Source organism: Ictidomys tridecemlineatus, chromosome 4, assembly GCF_052094955.1.
Source record: "Ictidomys tridecemlineatus isolate mIctTri1 chromosome 4, mIctTri1.hap1, whole genome shotgun sequence".
Taxonomy (NCBI): domain Eukaryota; kingdom Metazoa; phylum Chordata; class Mammalia; order Rodentia; family Sciuridae; genus Ictidomys; species Ictidomys tridecemlineatus.
This window is the reverse complement of record NC_135480.1, coordinates 177239769-177260559: the sequence shown is the minus strand read 5'-3', so window position 1 is coordinate 177260559 and position 20791 is coordinate 177239769. Positions and strand designations below refer to the sequence as shown.

At 36.4% G+C, this 20791-nt stretch overlaps 2 protein-coding genes across 8 annotated transcripts in view; one reads left to right on the top strand and one right to left on the bottom strand.

The window, feature by feature from the left end:
* Nucleotides 1–17695, bottom strand: part of Ncbp1 (nuclear cap binding protein subunit 1) — a 35369-nt gene extending 17674 nt beyond the window's left edge. The window contains exons 1-10 of one of the 3 annotated variants that reach the window (XM_005326307.5): nt 17301–17695; nt 10845–10933; nt 10230–10330; nt 8308–8464; nt 5966–6073; nt 5493–5614; nt 3993–4062; nt 3354–3569; nt 936–1033; nt 10–73 (exon numbers count right to left, since the gene is read on the bottom strand). In XM_005326307.5, the coding sequence (XP_005326364.1) occupies nt 10–73; nt 936–1033; nt 3354–3569; nt 3993–4062; nt 5493–5614; nt 5966–6073; nt 8308–8464; nt 10230–10330; nt 10845–10933; nt 17301–17334 (1059 nt within the window). In that variant the 5' untranslated portion in view covers nt 17335–17695. Of the gene's footprint in view, nt 1–9; nt 74–935; nt 1034–3353; nt 3570–3992; nt 4063–5492; nt 5615–5965; nt 6074–8307; nt 8465–10200; nt 10333–10844; nt 10934–17300 lie in introns of those variants that run through there. The other 2 variants (XM_013359050.3, XM_040286074.2) reach the window with 2 other exon arrangements.
* Nucleotides 17696–17787: 92 nt separating this feature from the next.
* Tstd2 (thiosulfate sulfurtransferase like domain containing 2) overlaps nt 17788–20791 on the top strand; it is a 62302-nt gene continuing 59298 nt past the window's right edge. For all 5 annotated transcript variants that reach the window (XM_078047853.1, XM_013359052.4, XM_040286075.2 and 2 more), the window contains exon 1: nt 17788–17945. The gene's annotated coding sequence lies outside the window, so the exon portion shown is untranslated. The remainder of the gene's footprint in view (nt 17946–20791) is intronic.

Sequence of the window (20791 nt, the reverse complement as noted above, 5' to 3'; positions counted from 1 at the left end):
AATGCATACCTCTACTATGTGGTAATTCAAGGGGATCTTGTTCTTCCCTGGATAGCTCACGAGTTGTGCAGCACTATAGAAAGTACAATTTAAGCTTAATAAGTAAACAAAGATAGGTAAGAAATCAAACAAGCGATTTCCAAAGAAGTGTGCTTAGATATGAAGGAAATCTTTTCTGAAATGTTCTGGATTTTGATTACTTAATCATGGCATAAGTTATTTTGTCTACCATAAGAAAAAGGAATCTTAAGTAATAATACTAAGGAAGCATATTCAGGTCTACTAATTTAACAGGTTACTAATTTAATAGATTGATTCATTCCCCAAATATTTTTCTTTCCACTTTAACATCTAAACCAGAACATTCCAAGATCTTGGTTATAAAAATAAATTTCCAAAGTGTGGTGTATAAATGCTAGAAATCAGAGCAAAACTATTCTAGTATTCATTTATTCCCATAACATCCAAACCAAAAGTAGCTCGCCATTCAAGTTCTCCATATTGTATGGCAAATATCCACAATAAAAAACTAGCATCGGGCTGGGGATGTGGCTCAAGCAGTAGTGCACTCGCCTGGCATTCGCAGGGCGCTGGGTTCGATCCTCAGCACCACATACAAATAAAATAAAAGATGTTGTATCCACCAAAAACTAAAAAATAAATAATCATAAAAATTCTCTCTTATCTCTCTTTCTTTTAAAAAAATAAAAAACTGGCACCATGGGCACATTATTATAAAGCACACAACAAAGTACTATTTCGAAGGCAAAGAGACTTGAGAAAGTCAATCAAGGGTTTGTGGAGACTGATTTTAGCAAGATTCATCAGGAGAATAAATGAACTGATTGTTGTACATTCTTAACATACATTTTGCTCTTACTAAACCATCAAAATTGCTGTCCCTCCTCTGAAAATACCACAAAGAAAATTTTTACCAAGTCTTCCTTTCCTTCCAGTGGGACTTAATGATACAGTGAAGATTCTCTTCTATAACAAATCTCTCCACTGAATGACTTCCTGGCATAACAGGACCCTGCAAAAAAACCCAAATATACACACATACAGACCTAGAAAACAGATTTCTTTCATTTATTCAATAAATATTTGAGGATTTACTATATTCCAGGCACTATGCTGTATGGTAGGGATAAAAATTAAGAAGTGTCAAAGTTCTGTATTTCAGAAAATTTCATTGTTTTGTTCATATACCTACAATGAAATTAGTGTCAACTGTAGTGTTTTTCTACATTTGATACCATCAGATGCTATCAGTGTCCATTTTACATACCAATTATTTTATAAAATGTAACTTTTACATATTACTAGCCCTGGAAAGTCTGATTTATATTTTAAGCCTTAAAAGAAAATTCCATTCAAACACCAGACATAAAAATGACATATGCATTGAAAGATATCAATATATTGTTTACAACAAGTTTAAAAATACTGCCAAAATGACATTGTTCAACATTTTGGTATGTATATGCACAGCAAACAGGTTCAAAGAGTATACAATAGACTTCTTAATGATGATTTTGGGATTTTGCTTTGATCTCTGTAATGCCTAAAATCTTTTAATAAATACTGTTTAAAGGCCACAACAAAAAAGTAATCCAATCTTCTTTTTAGAGTAACATGTACTTTGTATATTTATATTCTTCTGGAAGAAAACAGGTAAGCACATTTGCAGAGGCAATACCAATTACATATAACCACCACCGGAGAAATAAATTTGGTGGCTACTTTCTAGTTTCCAGTGCATAAATACCTAATTACAAAGACTTTGGCAGTCTTAAATTAAACTGGACATTCAGTTAGATATACCTAATTAGACCATAATGTAGTTATGACTAAAAGTGTTTAATTACGTACAGAATATAGCAAAGCCGACAGCAGTTGATAATTTTGTATACAAAATTAATTACTTGCCAACTGGCATCTAGAAGGTAAAGACCAATGATGCTGCTTAGCATCTTACAATACACAGCACAGCCCCACACAATAAAAAAATTGTCTATCCCAAAGTGTCATCTGTGCTGAGTATCAGAAACTGATCCATGCTTATAGGGATACACTAACAAGAAGTATGGTACTTTAGCCAGACAAGTTTCTATTCAGAACAAATCCAGTAATCACTGTGCTTGCTTCCTGACTCTAAAATAGCAACATGAGTGCAAAGATACAAAATAATTAAATGCACAGCTAAAAATACACATTTTTAAATCAAATATTAACATCAAAATTACACATTTTCCAAACTCTTATTGTATAATGGTTGCCAACAACTTAACTTCATAATAAAGAATATGGTAAGAAGGATGAAGTCAGCTGTTATGGTTTGGATATGAGGTGTCCCCCTAAAGCTCCTATGCTAACACAAGTATGTTCAGAGATGAAGTGATTCGATTTTGAGAGTTGTAACCCCATCACACCATCCTAGTTTGAATGGAAGGACTAGGTAGTAACTGTAAACAAATTCACAGTGGCTGCAGGAGGTGGGTCACTGAGAGCTTGTCCTGAAGGGTTCTTCTTCCCTGCAGGCCTCTTCCCCTGCACCATGTCCTGAGCAGCTTCCCTCTGTCATGCCCTTCCACCATAATTTTCTGTCTCACCCTGAGCCCAGAGAAATGGAACTGACTGACCATGGACTAAGCCTTTGAAACTGTGAGCCAAAATAAACTTTTCCTTCTCCAAGTTGTTCTTTTTGGGTATTCTGGTCACAGCAACAAAAAAAGATGATTAATATATCAGTTTATATTAATCTTTGGGTTTTCTTTTTTTAGTACTTATTTTTAATAATTACACAATGATTAACTTAAGGCAAGCTGAGATACATATAGATAGGGACAATCTCTAAAAGTAGTTATTTTACTTGAAGAAACCTTATTAAGAATAATAGCTACAATTATTGAGGTCATCATGTCACTTTTTACATGTTAATAACTTTTTACATATTAATAACTTAATCCAAACAACGTTAAGAGATAAATACATTTATTATTTCTTTAGAGAAATTGAGGCACAGAGCGACTAAATAATTCAACCAAGATTACAAAATAGTATCTGGATTAAATAGGATTAAAATGCAATCTAATCTGGCCTTCAAACTACCCTCTTAAATTGCACACTATGCTGTCCCTCTAATCTACTTATATATGCTAAATATAATTTCTTATAGAATGAGGTGATTATCATTTATGAAATTAAAATTTACCTGCATTGTCACCAACTCTAATAGATAAAAATTACTGGAAAGGTATCTCAGGCATAAGTAAAACAGGATTAAACTACAAGTAGAATGCAACGCATCCCCTTCATACCCCCCTTTCTAGGATTTTTAACTGGTCACATACCTCAGGATCATCTGTGTAATCAAACATTCTGAAGATGACCCTTGGCATTGGGTACACTGAATCCTCTGTGTGAGGTGGTGGTGTAAAAGGAGGCAGGTTGTGCTGTAGTGCTTCACAGAGGATGCTATCAAAGGCAAGATAAGGTCTTAGGATGTGCCGTTCCTGCCAGCAATCCTTTTTCAATTTCTGAATCTGGGCCCACAGGCAATCTAAATACTAAAGACAGATTAATTTTTAATAATTAATATAAATAACATTTTGACTAGACAAAATAAAAAAAAATCACTATTCTCTAACATATAGAACACAAAAGTAAGCTTACTTATAATTATGTATGGTACAAAACAATGGCACAAAGTTTTTGTTTTTACTTGTATAAAATGTTATTATGTCATATATATGTAGATGTATGTATGACTCTGTGATAGCTAGAATCTCACAGAAAAAGGGAATGTTTCAAGTACATGCTAACATTTATTAAATATCGTTTCTATGGCTAGTGATATGAGGAACTGAATACCTGCCATGGAACGTGGAAAACTAGCTATGGTATACAAATGAAATGATTTTAAGTCCACTATAGAGATGAGAATCTACCAAAGAGCTGTTTGTTATCACTAGAGACTGAAATCAATTTACCTCTTCTTGGGGATGTGGTTTATCAGCAGTCCAAACCTGTAACATGGGCACATGAGTCTTTTGGCGTCTCCTAATGATAAAAATGAAAGTCTATATTTAGGCTTTCAAAATAGGAAAAAACACTCAGTGGTTTTCATGATCAATAAAACACAAATTAAAGCATTTAAATAACATTTTTATCTATCAGATCAGCAAACATACATCAATATAGTCTTATAATGTGGCATAATCATCAAGATACCAGATAAATTTACAATCTCAAACATTGGTGGCAGAGAGGTTAATTAGCACATTCTCTTTGGAAGAATATAACCTCTTTGGAAGGCAATTTTACTGAATCAATAAAAATTTAAATTGTTCACAACCTTCAACCCAACATTGCCATTTCTAAGAATTCACATTCCCCATAAATGTACATGTACACAAAGACATATATATAAGAACATTCACTGACATATTATTTATAATAATGAAAGACTGGAAATAACTTAAATGTCCACCAACAAGGAACTGGTTAAAAGAAATCATGGTACCTTAAAACAGTGGAATAATATACAGCTGTTAAAGAGAATGAGGTAGAGCTATATACTTTTACACAACAAATCCATATTATATTAAGGAAAAAAAGCAAGTGAAGAACACATGTATCTACTGGACTATCTGTATAAAAATGAGGAAAGAGATTTACATATGCATACATAAGAGATTCTTTCAGACTTCTTTTAACTTTATTTGTAACTAATAAAACAAATATTAACACAGTATCCAAAGAAGTATCTATTAATAGGCAGAAAATCATACAACAAAATTAATTTGTGAACACTTTAAGAGATAACCAATATCATGCTGTTGGTTAATTAAACCAAAGTTTATTAACAAGGCCTATCTATTATTAATATTATAGCTAACAAGATAAACCAAGACATTTATAATGACTTGGGAGGGTTAGGCAGTAGAAAGATAGGACTATTGAAATTAAAATGTCATATTGCTGAAGAAATGTAAGCTGGGTGGAAGATTAGAGAACTGCTGTTTCAAGGACTTGGTTTAGGATTAACTTTTATGAAATAAATATGTGTTAGGGCAGCAGTTTTCTGTTTGCAGAATATATTTGTAATACAGATGCCCAAACCTCTCTCCTAAATAACACAATTCACTAGGTCTGAGGATTAGGGTCTGAGAATTTTAAGTAACTCATGCACACTAACATTTGAGCAACTATTTTACTAGAGTGTTTATACCTTTTACAACCATTTATAAAAGCAGCTTTTTAATAAGCAACTCTTTTGCACTGGTAAAGTATACAAACTTATTTGCTTATTTTGAGGTCTGAGTTTTACAATAATAGTGAGATTACCTAGAGAATGCCTTCAGAAACTCGTAGCTTTCTTAAGAGATGAAACTCAATCGGTATTCCTAACATAAAATATCATACATTTATTATATTAGTAAGATATCCTTTATCTAAATAGCAAAGAGTACTATGAGCTGTGCCCTTACTTAAGATAGCTTTCAGTGTTGGCAAAGATGCGGTCCATCTCTGCATCTTTCTTTTCGTACAACTCCTTTCCAACCCAGGGCAAAGATGACAGAAATGCATACACATACCAATCCCGTCGCACCTAAAGAATTTTTAGAAAGGTAAGTTTAAATATGTGCTAGTAAATTTTCATTCGTATCTTATTTATTTTAAAGTGAATTCCTATAGAAGTTATTTAACAGAGTTTAAATAAGACATTTGGCTCAATCAGAGCATTTCCCGATATTCTAATCTTAGTAGACAGAATAATTTGAATTAACATACAAATGTCAAGGGAACCCATCAGTATGTCAGGTGACTTATCTTTTGATTAAGCATTTATAGTGTGATCATCTGCTGTCATTACCTTTTGTTTATTGCCAAAGGGTTACAAGTGAAAAAATTCATAAAATAGTACTATAGGGACAAGATTCAGCATATGTGTTGTTCTTACCTGAGGTACATCTTCTTCCTGAGTTACACTTACAAAGTTTTCAAACATGGCAACCATTGATGGGGCAGCAATCACATGACAATTCACAAGATCAGACAAAAAACGGACCTGTTGGGGCAAACAATTTCTGCTATTAAATTTCAATGTCCTTCATAATAATTACAAAATAAGCAATCTTGTATAGTCTAAAACCCAGTTTGAAAAACTATACCCCAAGAGCTAAATTTAGCCTACTACCTGTTTTTGCACAGCCTGGGAACCAAAAAGGCTTTTAGATTTTTAATACTGGGATGTGTGTGTGTGTGTGTGTGTGTGTGTGTAGACACAAATTATATGAAATTCAAATTTCATTACCCATAAATGAACTTTTATTGGAACATGGTCAAGTTCATTCAGTTATTTATTGATGGGTTGCTTGTGTGTTAAAATAGCAGAGTTCGGGCTGGGGATATAGCAGAGTTGGTAGAGTGCTTACCTAGTATGCACAAGACCCTGGGTTCAAACCCCAGCACCACAAAAAAAAAAAAAAAAAAAAAAAAAAAGCAGAGTTGAAGAGTTGTAACAAAGACACCATGATGGGCAGGAATCTGAATTTATAGGTTTCCATGCTATTACATTAAGAACCCAGACTGTAAAATATTCTAGCTACTTTAACCTACAAAATTTCCTTTTCTGTTTGACTATGAACAATTTTCATTGAACTATGGAAGTGGAAATTATTAAAAATATTTATTGGGTATCCTTGTGTGCTACTCTTAAATACTATTAAAGATTCTGTTATAAGGGACTCAGTCTACTGATACAAGCACAATCTTAACACAGAGGTGACTCTTAGAGACTAAAAGGTAAATTTAAAAGTGCCTTAGGAACATCAATAAAAGGAGCAGGGAAAGGCACCATAAAGGAGATAATAGTTGTGCTATATCGTAAAGGATGTACTATTCTAGTGGTATGCAAGGAGGGAATTCCAGGCAGTGAGGTTTAAAAACAAGGTGTGCCCAGGGATCTGCAAGTAATTTTGATAAATATGGAGAGGATATGGGAGTTAAGGAGAGAGAAACAAACTAAGGCAATCATAAAAGGTCAGGTTAAAGAATATGAACTTTAATCCTATACTGATGAATGTCTAAGGTTTTGCTTTGGTTTTTGTACTGAAAATTAAACCCAGGGACACTCTACCACTGAGCTATATCCCCAGCCCTTTTTATTTTGAGACAGGGTCTAAGCCATTAAGGGTCTTGCTAAATTGCTGAGGTTGGTCTTGCACTTGTGATCCTCCTGCCTTAGCCTCTTGAATTGCTGAGATTCAAGGAGTGCACCATTGTGCTCAGTCAAGGGTTTTTGATTATGTGCCCAGTACAAAAGATTTTGATCTCCAACATGCATATTTATTTATGATCATTGCCAATCTGTTCTAAGTATTAGTAGGGCTTAATTCCATTCCTATTAAAGATTAACACGGGTTCTAATATTTCCTTCCTTCAACCAATGAATAATTTTGTGCACAGTACCTACTGTAGACCACAGGTAGAAAATGAAGTTTTAGCTAGTGACTAAGATAAGCAAAGCCTAGTTATAGAAAGATGACTTTGGTGCAAGTATAGAAAGTAAACTCAAAGGCAAAAAATTTAGATGCAAAAACTTCAGTTAAGAGGCTGTTAAGAGCATGAAGGCATGAAATATGACAGAAGGCCCTAGAGACAAAAAAGGGATGGATTTCAGATCATTTTAGGAGGCAGAATTGGCAGGGCTTAGAAATACTTAGTGTAAGAAGGCAAGGGAAGAAAAAAATTAATAATTAGTTTTCTAGAAGAGTTTCCCAGCAGACAGTGGCCACTGTGAGTTGGGAGAGGAAAGAAGGAAATGGGGTGTAAACAATACATTAATTTAAGGAATTGCAGGTAAAGTTATCTTAAAGGCTATACAGATAAAATTTGGGACAGAGGTCTGGAATTCAGAAGAAATGGTGAAGTTAAAGATACGGTTCAGTTCTGGGGGCACTGTCAAAATTAATTTGGTTTATAAAGCTCTAAGAGTGAATAAGAATGATTCAGGAGACAAAGTTGAAAGGAAAGTGAGGTCAGAATCCTTAGAAACACAAAAAAATTAAGGGACAAAGGAAAATGATCATGCTGCAGGAAGGTCACCATGGAATCAGAGTAAATAAAAATATGCTGCTAGACTGGGTACTGTGTTCTGTAGTACCTTTAATGAGAATGGTTTCAAAAGAGCAGCCAATGGGGTGAATAGGGCCTTGTATCTCAAGAGAAAGGATAAATTGGTTATAGCTCACCCTTTCCTTCCATTCTGACACTGTCATAATGTACAAAGTAATAACTTACCAAATATACAGCTTCATTATAATTGTTTGCTTTCAATGATTCTTTAAGTTGACGAATCATGGCTTCTACAAATTCTCCTCCAAAGTTGTAATTCCTGGCATTTAGCAGTCCAACTAATGTTGTATAAATTGTCAGCTTCTCAGGTAACAGACGTGCACTGATTTGAGAACCCGTACAACAAGAAGACCCCAAACAATGGCATTGTTAAGTTGTTGAATTTCATATAAACCTTTTATCATCCCATTAACTTAGGAATGAGATTTTTAACTACGTTTTTAAACCAACTTCAGAACTGTCATACAAGTCATTGAGAAGAGTTGCATATGTGGCCCAACAATTTTTTTTTCTGATTCTAGTTAATCCAAGAATTAAGAAAGTAAAACATGCTGGGACTGTAGCTCAGAGGCAGACAACTGCTAGCATGTGCAAGGGCTTGGGTCCCAACTCCAATAAAAAAACACACAAATACATACACACACACACACACACACACACACACATACAGAGTAGAACAGTTTCACTGTGAAATTATCACCCTGAAATAAAAATACTAGACCAGTTTCTCTTCAAATGTGTTTAGTGGAATCGAATAGCAATTCCACATAAAATGGTTTCCATGGTAAAGTATCATGAAAATGCCGGATGAATCAAGTTTCTTTAATACAGAATCATTAAGGGAACAAAGCATTCTGAGTTTCTAAAGTTAGCTAACCAAATGTCATGGGACTAAAATTCTTCGCTTATTTAAAAAAACAAAAAAATTAAATGAATTTCAACTAAGTTCCTATCAGTTAAACTGTAGAATTCTTAACATGGTAAACTAATATAGTTAAAATTTTGTTACATCTCAGTTACTTACTCCAAGTATGTTGATTTCATTAAAGTCAATTCGTTAAAGTATTGAAAAGGATCACAATTTTAAAAAAGGATTAAGAAAAGCAAACGCTACTTCCTAAGTTTGGCAGCCTTTAGAAAATAGCTCAAAAAGAGAAGCAAGTAAAACTCATGATAGTTCAGCAGAGAAAAGATTCTGATATACTTTTATGTTTTCCTAAGGTACTAGCCAGAATATTAGAGATAATTTAGGTCTTAAGAAAATACTTGTGTTGACAGTAAGCCATGCTCCCCGAAGACCTCTCAAAGCCAAAATTAAAAAACAATACTGCCAAGCAATACCAGCTCAGACTTAAACATGACTTCCAACAGAGTTTAAAAATAAATGCTATTTGTCTCTATAAAAGTAATTTCAAAACAGAAGGTTATCTTATTGATAACTGTAGCAAAATGATTTTCTTAATAGTTTTTTAATCTAAGAATATGTCTTCCCAAATATTAAATGGATTCTATTTAAAAAAAGTAAAAATCTAACTATACTTTAACTAAGAGGTTTAAATGAAACCCACTGATAGTTTCACTCTATATATAATTTTTAAATTTAAAAAATGAGTTGTTAGCATTTAAGAATATTTTAAAATAACCGAAATAACCTAATTCAGAGAAAGATTATGCTTGTTAATAGCTTCAAAAAAGCATTTTCAGTCTTCCATAAAGGGCTATTACTTGTTCTCAAAATGGTCTGGTACTTCTGATTTTAAAAAAACATAAGCTAAATTCTGTTTTATACACATACACATATGCTTTTAAAAAATAATCTCTGAATGAGGAAGCATTTACTTTATTAATGGAAGTCAATTAATGATTCTAAAGTTCTAAGTAACAAAGCATAAGGAAAATGCTCAATCTCAGTTCTATTTATCCCTTAAAAAAGAGTTCAAAGGCCCGAGGTAATTTCATTTGTACAAATTTCCCAACAGAAAGCCAAAGATATATGGAATATAAACACATCTTTTGAACATTTCCCAAAGCATTTAAGAGTAGATAATACATTATCACCTGGATTCATAAATCTTTTGCATACATACACTGTACAAAGAAGCCTTAAGATCTTGCTCTTGTAGTTAGGAAGATCAGCCTCCAAAACACCAGCCAAGCCTTCTAGGTTGCTCTCCAAAGAGCAGGCACTCTGTAGAGGATATCACATTAAGTATCTATCAACTACTCACCAATGAGTGAATTAAAATAAAAATTTTCTAGATGACTATAAATCAATTCAGGTAGTTATTTGTCTTTAGAAATCCACAAAAAGAATGAATGAAAATTTAAAAATATGCAGTCTAAGGAGAGTAAGTATTAGAAATGGAGAATACCATAAGCTCTATCCCATCTTACTAATTCATTGTGTGACTTTAGGAAATTAGTATCATTAAGGATCCAGGTCTAATTTAGGTCATTTATAAAGTGAGAAAACTACTCCCTAGGTCCCTTCTAAGGATTATCCATGAAAATCACTAATTACCAAAAAATCAAAATAATCTGCATCCCATGAGTTTCAATATGCATTCATTTTGGGATACAGAGGCATGGCAATACAAGACTTGCCTAAAACTTAAGATCATCCAGTTTTCAGTTGCAGAAATTAATCAAAGCACAACCAGGAACCTAAACCGACTGTAGCCTGTGCCTATCATGGTGCATACCTTTTCTCCTACTTTGCATATTAAAGACTCCAAATGATCTTCAGTTTCATTTGCATCAGAAGTCTTTCTCCTTTTGTGTGGCTGTCCACCTATTTCAGCAACATAAAAATATTTAACATTACATGATGAATCTGCTATGACAAATTTCATTTCATATTTTTAGTCTTTAATCTCTTATACCAGACTCTACTTTTATTTTGACCTGGAGTTCAAGTTCTTATCTGATCCTCCATTTCTAACTATGCCACATTAAGCAAGAGTCCCCATCCCCAGGGCCACCATAAATCATAACTCCAGGAGGCAGTATTTATGCTAAGTTGTATAAAAAGCATCCATGGAACTACACAACGCAGTAGCCATGTCCATTTCTGTGTACAGGCTAGAATGGCAACAACAACATGCTATACTAGAAGTCAAAATGCTCAGGTACTGCTATTTCCATTCTTTCAACTTTAGTTATTTACCTTGTTTACTGACCCTCAGTTGTTTATTCCTAGCACAAGTAGAGTAGTATTGTTAATCTAATGATGTAAGTTAATTATTACATAAACTGTAAAGGTGAAAACTAGGATTAATGCTTTGGAAATTTTTGGTTAAAAGAAGAAAGCTGTGGGGGCTGGGGCTGTAGCCCATGGCAGAGTACTTGCCTGGCATGTGTGAGGCACTGAGTTCAATCCTTAGCACCACATAAAAATAAACAAATAAAATAAACAACTACAAAAAATAAAATAAAGAAAACTGTGGTATAAAGTTGGGGAAAGAGAAGATAAAAATTTAAGATTTCTTTAAAACTTTATCATTCAAAGACCTGATATACTAAGGTGAAATCATTACTAACCATCTGTCCTGTTTATTGCTGAAGAATTCTAACCTAATGAAGCTGTGCTACAAATCAACTTCAAGCTCTAAACCCCTATTGTTCAGATTTACCTTTGTTGCTAGTGATTTCTTACCATTTTCTTTGAAATCAAGAGAGGCATCTGAATCCTTTTGTGAAATACATTAAGCTTAAAAAATTAAAATAATACCATTGTGTATGAAACACAATTTTGTTGCTAAACAACGTTGACTAGTCTAATATAATTTAATTTTTAACTTCCAGCAATTTCTTTATTAGGACAGCATAAGGACAAGGAAACAGTCTGTAACTGTGCTGGTAATTTGTCTTAATAATGAACATCTACAGTTGGATACTGGGTTACATAGAAGACTTATATATATGTGTACAAATTTTATATGTATGTAAATGTATATTATGCATATATACATTTACATATATGTATAATTTTGATTTTCTTCATACTTGAACATCTAATAGAATTGAACTATTCTTATAGAGTTTATAATCCTCACTTGCCTCTGGAATATTTGGTTGAAAATATATGGTGCTTCTCATAAAACACAGCCCTTAAATATTCTGTTTGGGATGTTAAAAGTCTCTTCAATGATTGAAATAATCTTCAGATACCATATGAACTTAATTTAAATGAAATCTACTACTGTCCTAGCTAGAGGGATGTATTATAAAAGGGTACATACAGTGTTTTGACTTCCTATTTTCTTAATTTCCATTATGATATGGTTTGAATAACCACTGAATATAATTTTCAAGGAATAATGCCACAAAAAATATAACATGGATATAGAGGGATAGCTGAGAGGTATTCCTGGAGATATCTGCCTGTGTAATATTGTGGATATGTATGGCACAGAGGGATCAGAGACTCTGATTCTTAAGTAAACATTAAAACATCTATTAAAAGCTGACTACCTAAACAACGAACAGGTCTTTTTTTCCCCAAGATTCATTCACTAGGAAAAAAAATTGCCTATTTGACGCAATGTTTGCACAAACTGTCAGTCAGGATGTTAAAACAGCCTCCTTCTGGAGCAGTGCTAATTGGGTAGTAATTACTAATTGGGTAGTAATCTCCAGAGACATTCTTAGTTTTCACAGCTGGTAGAATCCAACTGGTATCTGTGGTTGGAGGCCAGGGATGCTGCTAAACATTCCACACTGCAGAGGACATCGCCAAACAACAAACAATTCCGCCCCAAATGTCAATAGTGCTGATGTTGAAAAACTCTGTTCTAGAAAGCAGAATTTACTAGTAGGATTCTTCAGAAGGAGATTTCAGTGAAGTTGAAGGAATGCAGATGCTATAAACGAGCTGAATGAGAACAGTTGTTTTTTTATTGTTAGTTTTTAAACCTTAACCACACTGTTCCCTTCTTTCTGGCCCATTTAATTTGCAAACATTTTATCCCATCTCCACAGCCTTCCTAACTTAACTATCTGCGTGGCTTGTCCAGTTTGGAATCATCTTTCTTTAAACCAAACTTCCCAGGCCCTCTTATATGCTTGACAAGGGGAAAAAAATGCTAAAGGGAGAGAAGGAAAAATTGTGAGGAACAACGAGAAAATGCAGGTGCATAGTAATCTCTCTCAACTACAATTCTTTTCATTTCAGCTAAATAAAGGTTAAGAGTTAACTGGAGAATGGGAGGAGGCAGAAGGTACAGAGGAAAGAGACATCCCACTCTGATCTGATTTTTCAGAGAATATGGTGAAGGAGGGGGGCACTACAAACAATTTGAATTTATAGACCAGATACTGAATTCAGAACAAAACCTGGGTGAGAGCAGAGAAGCACCTTAATTAAAAATACCATTTGGGCAATTAGCTGATTTTTTTTTTCATGTACCCTCAAGAAAACATGTCTATGGTAGCTCCAAAGCAAAAAACAGATTTTATAGTAAAACATCACTACATAAAAACCTTATAATGTATGTTAAAGTTATATACTGCTACTTCACTTGGATGGACTTGGCTAGCATAGAAATGAAAAACTGTTCTTTATTAAAACCCACCTGAAATGGCCTTAATACACAAAATAAATTTTGCCCAAATAAACTAGTAGGCAATCCTGTTTTATTTATCACTACTTCTCCCTTTGGGGGGTGGGTGTTGAGGGGTGCTGGGGATCAAACCCATACAAGCTTGGCAAGCACTCTATCTATGAGCTATAATCACAGACAGCTTCTCCAACCTAATCTTATATGAATTCATTGTACTACTTCCACATTCTTATTAGAATTACATGTGCTACAAAAAATTTTGAACCCACAAAGTGGAAACCTTGTAAAATAAAGTAAATTTTTAAAAATTAGTAAGCAATATATCTTGACCCTGCAGGTTTTGTACAGAGATAACCAGCAATTCTGTAACAAAGTATATTCTTCCTCAGAATAACAACTTCTTCACTCTATTCAATTTTTTCTTTCATAATTAAGTAAAAAAAAAAAATCAGTAACTGTCTAACTCTAGGTCCAATGGTTTTTTTTGGTAAAATTCTGAACACTCTAAATCCATTCATAACAAAACAAAACAAATGCATTTAATACCTATTAAATGCACATTCTACAGTAACTAAAAAGCTTCAGAGACATTTATAAGGAATTTAAGGAATGAGTTAGATTTAGCACTGGACTAATATCTATATGTATTATTTTCATTTAGGATATCCCTTTCCTTGTCTATAAATTACTACATGAACTTCATTATTATAGTGGTCTCAACCTGTCTCCATGAATCTTGGATATGCTAGTTTCAACAAAGAAATATTTTACAATTGTCCCATAAGGTCTGAAAGGTTTGACGCTCTGCTATTTCTCTGCTCTTATCTCTCGTAAAGTCCACCTCATTCACTCCATTCTAGCAACACTGGCCATTCTGCTATTTGGTGAACATGACAGGAATGTCCTAGACTTAAGGTCTTTGAACTGAAGAGTTCCCTTTGTTTGGACCACTGCTTTTTCCCACAGAGCATATGGCTTTCTCCCATATATCCTGCAGGTACTTGATCAGATGTCATCCTCAATAAAGTAACCATATTATAATACATACTTGTTTTTGTCTCTCCATATCTAAAAGGGAAGATGCAGCTTTATATTGTCTACCACTGTATTACAAGTAGTTGAGACTTACCTGGCAAGTCCTAAACTGACTGACAATACAGTCCATCCAAGGTGTTCCTGTTCCAGGATATCATTCCCCCTCCCACAGACCAAAATTTGAGGATGCTCAAGTTTCTCATTAAAAAATGGTATGGTATTTGCATATAACCTATACAACATACTTTAAATTATCTCTAGATTAATACTTAATACAATGTAACTGCTATGTAAACAGTTATTATACTGTATTATTTAAGAAACAATGACAAGGAAAAGAGAATACACATTCAGTACTAATACAGTTTTTTCCCAAAATATCTCTCAACCATGGCTGGTTGAATCCAGATGCAAAACCTGTAGATGCATTGGCTTACTGTACATAGTCAAGTATATGGAAAGTCAGAGTGGTCAGTGACTGTTAAGAGCTGGTAAGAGTCCAACAATGCTCAGATACACCCATTTAATTCTGATTGAAGTAATTCCTACCCTACTTTTAAAAGCATTCTATAATAGTTAAACTTCCTTCTTATTTAAAAACAAATTAGTAGATGCCAAAGTAAATTTAAGAAAAGCTTCCAATATATTTGATTCAGATCACTGTTAGGGTAAACCATGGTGGATCATTATACAAATTATGGCAATTTACAAAAATTCTAGATTTAGCATATTATTAAGAGGAACTTACTAACTGCCTCTCCACTACTAAACTATTCAACATAATAACCTTTGTTTAAGGAAGGTTATAGACCTTCATAATAATGACCTTCTTTACATGTCTTTGTCTTATTTACTCGGAAGATCCTACATGATCAAAATGAATAATGATTTAGCTTCCAGCTGGAGTAAAAGAGGTGCCAATTCCAAAACCCCTGCAAGCCTCCTACTAACCAAAGCAAATTATTTTCCACATATTCACATTCCGTTTTCCAGATTGCCCTCTGGTGACATCTTCCCTCCCTTTAGGAATGCCCTACAAGTGAGATGGACATAATGGATAGAGAAAAGAAAACATCAAATAAGCAAAGAAAAGGGGGAAGAAAGAGCTAAAATTTCTCTAAAACACAAGAGATGACTTCAAACAGATAAGTTTTTGATTAGGCAAATACATAGCATACACAAACTATATTTTCTGTATCTTGTAAAAGAAGCCTCATCTTAAAATTCAAAGCATCAATTACATTTATACAATGGAGAAAGCCCTGGACTTGCTCTTGCTGCTGTAAGAGCACTGATAATTGGGTGTCTGATAAGAAGGCTGGGCTAGAATATTCTCTCAAGTCCTGCCCTTGCAGAAATCTGGTGTTTCAGTGCTAAAACTAAATACATGTGATTCTGCCTCTATCCCTAACTGCCTCCACAGTTCAGGAGAGAAAAATGTTAGTGGAGAACACATTCAATTTAAAATTTCTATTCTGTTTTTTTTTTTTTTCTCTTACTGTATCTGCTAGAGTTTTTAACACTTCTGAAGCATTAACAGATAACAAAAAGTTTGGGTACATGTATTATTTCATTTAACCCTCACAAAATCAGAAGAGATAAATATCAGTATTTCTGTATTACAGACTAAAGTTTAAGGAAGTTATACAATCTGGGCAAGATCACAAAGTAGATAAATAGCAGGGTCTGCCTTTGACCTAAATGCTCTGGCTCCAAAATCTTGCTTCAACTATTTGATACACTCTCTTTAAGGGAAAAACACTAAAAAGAATTACTCTTTAGTTTCACTCCTTTGTATATGGCTGTGTGTTCTCCACTGGTTTTAATGCTTTATATAAAGCAAGCATTTTCCCTGTTTAAACTAGCAAAATTATTCTTAATTTTACGATTACAACATCATGACCTTCATAAACACAACCATTCCAAAATGGTCCTGAGAACCTCTGGTCTTCTGTTAGTTTTCCTGCACTCTTTCTTACACGGGAAAAACATGCTTAAGACTAATCTAATGTAACTACATGGGTTTGTTTACTAGTGATCTGTTGGGTGTGGAAAACAGACAAAATTTTCTCCCTTAAGTTTAAAAGAGGGCAAATCACATGACTACAGGTGTTGAGTTGGGACTGCATGCACTTCATCAGATCTCGGTCAAGGTTTTGTTCCTTTTCTTTCGGTGAAGTCTTCGTGAACCTGTTTCACGTGCAGCTTTGAGGGTTTAAAACAAGCACTGGGTCTTTGGGTCCCCGACACTGACCATAAGAGGCGGCAGCCCAGGCACGGGTGCACTTTCTGATCCTCGGCGCACGGCCAGATCCAGGAGTCCTTAGAGACCAAGGATCTGTTCAGGGACTTGCCAGGCCTCCTTTCCCCACGGGGCGGGGAGTTGGCATCGCTGTCCGAAGCCGCCCAGGCTCAGCCGCGCGCTGCACACCCTTCCCTCCAAGGCCCCCGGAATGCGCACGGGGGGACGGGCTTCCAGTCCCTTCCCACAGACCCAAAGACCAATTAAGCCCAACTCAGCTCCACTGGACGCGTCCTCGGCGGCCGGCCGAGGGCACTCACCATCGTTCTCGTCGCTGTGCCGCCGCCGCGACATGCCGCCGGCCCGTGCGCTGCCGACCCTAGAAGCCGGGGGGGAACCGTCGAGCCACCGGCCGGCGTTGAGGACAGCAGCGAGGCACGCGGAGAGGACAGCGCGCAGGCGCACTCGCTCCCGAAGGCTCACGGAAAGCCCGAAGGGAGAGGCTGCCGGTGAGCGTAAAGCCGGCGTCTGGAGGCTCACTGGTCTACGGGCGTCCGGTCCGCACGCATCCGCCCCCTCGGGCTTCCTCCGCGGCCGGCGGCTTCCCTCTCCCGCCTTCCGCCTAGTGTCCTTCCGGGCCACGCGGAAGAGGCCGCCGCTCCAGCCAGCCAGAGCGCGCCGGCCGCGAGCCAAGTCTGGGAATTAGTGGTGCAGGGCCCGCTCAGTCCCCGCCCGGGCTCCGGGCACGCCCACGGGGCTCCCTTGCCCCGCCCCCCTCGTGTTCCCGGCGGCCCTTGCGCCGGCGCCCCTTGCACCGGCGCCCGCGAGGACTTCCGGAGCGAGGTGACGTCACGAGGCTAGCAAACGCGCGGCGTGGGTGTGGGCTAGAGGGCGGGGAGAGGTAACCATTGCTAAGCAGAGGCAGTTCCTCGAAGAAAAACCTAGGAAAGGCTCTGGACTGGCGGGTACGTGGCCATCTTACTCCCTCCTCCCGGCTTTTGCCGCCTCGGGAAAGCTGGCGAGAGGTTGGGCCAGGTCTGGCGCGTGGGGTGCGGCCTGGCGGGAGGCGGAGCCGCTCCGACAAACCCCTGGGATGTGGGCAGGCCTGCTGCTGTCTTGGCGGCTTTACCTCCCACCTGTCTGAGCTGATTAATAGGGACACGTGATGGTTTCAGTACTTTGTTTCCAGTGGTCCTTGGGTTCCTATTTGCGTGTGCAGTATATGTACATCCTCTGCCCTGACGTCTTTGATGAGCACCACACTGCCTTGTCCATGGTCATCTGAAATTGTACCCTCCTGGCCTAAGCTATTTCTCCCCCCAGTCTTACCTATTTCAGTAAATGGCATCATACTTCAGTTGCTTAACCCAAAAATGTAGGGAGGAATCATTCTTAGGTCTTTCATTTCCTATATAACTCTTATCCATAAACCGTGACAGCTGTACTTTTCAAATCAAATATATGATCAGATCTCTATTCCTTTGTTCACAATTCTCCCGTAAACTTTATCTTGCAAGCTACAAACCAGGGTCTGTAAGGTTCTGCCCTCATCACTGTGCTCCAACCACTTTTTTGCCTCTTTTAATGAGTCAATCTTGTTCCCATTTTAGCAGTTTACAGTCACTATTACCTGAAGTTGTCTTCTAACTCTATATGACTGATTCCTGGTCATAAGGGTTTCAGCTCAACTATCAGGTTCTCAGGCATTTCTCTTGACTATTCAATCACTGTTCTATTTCACTCAATAAGTATTGGATTGTGTTAACATTTAGCACCTCCTGTGCTCTAGGCAGTGTTGTAGATGCAGAGAATGCAGAGGTGAACAAAGGAAAACCCATCCTCTCTTGGAGCTAAATGTTGTTCTAAATGACCCATAAAGGAATGGGCACAAGTAGTGGGATCTGAGGTCTAATGAGCAAATGGAGAGTAGTTGAAGATGAGATCAGAGAGGTAAGGGGAAGAGATTTTGTGAGGACTTTGGACATTATCTGAATAAATTGAGAAGCCTTTGGAAGATAACCTGATTAGTTTTTAAGTTACTGTCCTGGTTTCTACAGGAAGAAGACTAGTAGGCTATTGCAGTAATTCAGGCAAAAAATGCTGGGGAACTGAAAGGTGGTGGTGAAGGTGGTACAGAGAAGTCTGCTTTGATTGTATGTCAAAAACAAAGCTGATAGGATTTTCTAAAGGGCTTGATGATCCTTTGAGAAAAATCAGGAGTCAAGAATCATCCCACAGTTTTTTGACTGAGGAAGAATAGAATTGTCTTTTACCCAGACAAGGAAGGCTGGAGAAGAGCATGTTTCATTTGGAGGAAGTACATTAAGTGAAGCTAGCTAGTGGTTAGATGAAATTGTGGGGAAAGAGGCCCAGATTGGAGATAACAGATTTGGAGTTGTTTATTATATAGTAGTCTAAATACAAATTTTCTATTAACATTTGTCTTTCCTCTTTTAATGGAAGTTCAAATATCTACCAAAGTAGGGGAAACTAAAGAACTCCCATGTATTCATCACCCAGCTTCAGTAGTTATCAGCTTATAGCCAGTCTGATTTCACCTCCCTTCCCCACTTATTTTGAAGCAAATATAGTTCTTTTAAGTAATGGGAGTAGATGATATCATCTACAGGGTGAATGTAATAGAGAAATTCAACATTTAAAGGTTAGGATGGTAAAGAGTTCAGCAAAGGGAACTGATACTACCTGGTATTTTCATGTTTTTATTATTTGCTTTTTTGTAGACTCCCCTTACTGACTCCAAGAGAACAGAAACTTCAGCAGTTTTATTCAGAGTTGCATTCCCAGTACAATTCTATGTGCCAGGCACATAGTAGAGGCTCCATATAGAATAGTTCCAAATATAGATATAAAGTAAGGTAAAACTGGAAGAAGATTCAGAATAAAGGGAGGTAATTTGGGGGTAGTGAAAATGCTGTGTGGAGAGCAAGAGGCAGGACAGTATCCTTTTTTAGTACCCAATCTTAGAAGTTACATAGCATTGCTTCTGCCATACTTTATTTTGGGGAGCAATTATGGGGCTGCCTAGGCTTAAAGAGAAGGAAAATTGACTAGAAATACTGATTGCAATCATTTTTGGAAAATATAGTCTACAGTTGCTGATTTTTAGATAAGTCAATTTAAAGTTAAATTTTAAATGTGGCATTACATTTAATTGAAATATCAACAGTGTTACTATTCATCAAAACCTAGTATGTGTCAGATGTGTCATATATTCTTTTCTAATGCTGTAAAGTAAATATTGTCATCCCCAATTTGCAGATTCAGGGAATTAAAACTCCAAGAAAGTAAATGGTTTGCCTAGGTTCAGATGCTTGAGAGCACAAGCAAAAGTCCATGCTTTTCTCAGTGTTCGCCTCTTAGCATTTGTAACCTGTAACAGTTGTTTTATAAAAGAATCAGTAAGTTGGTTGGTTGGTTGTAGTGTATCCATCTTGACAAGATTTGGCCACAGTAACACCTTTTTTTTTTTTGATGGTCCTGGGGATTGAACCCAGGGCCTTGTGCATGCGTGTCAAGCACTTTACAACTGAGCTATATCCCAGCCCCCACAGTAACATTTTGAGGTTTCTTCTGGCTTATTAAAATGGGCTCTGAAATTTGGGACAGCAAGAACAAAGTGTTATAATGGAAGATACTAGCACACAGCTTGGTTGATTTTGGTTGTACCTGGTGCTTTTCTGTATTTACCCTAAATGTGCGCATGGCTTGCTCCCTGGTTGAGGTTTCTGCACAAATGCTACTGTTTCAGAAAAGCTTTTCCTACTAGCTTTGTTTAAAGAGCCCCTCCATC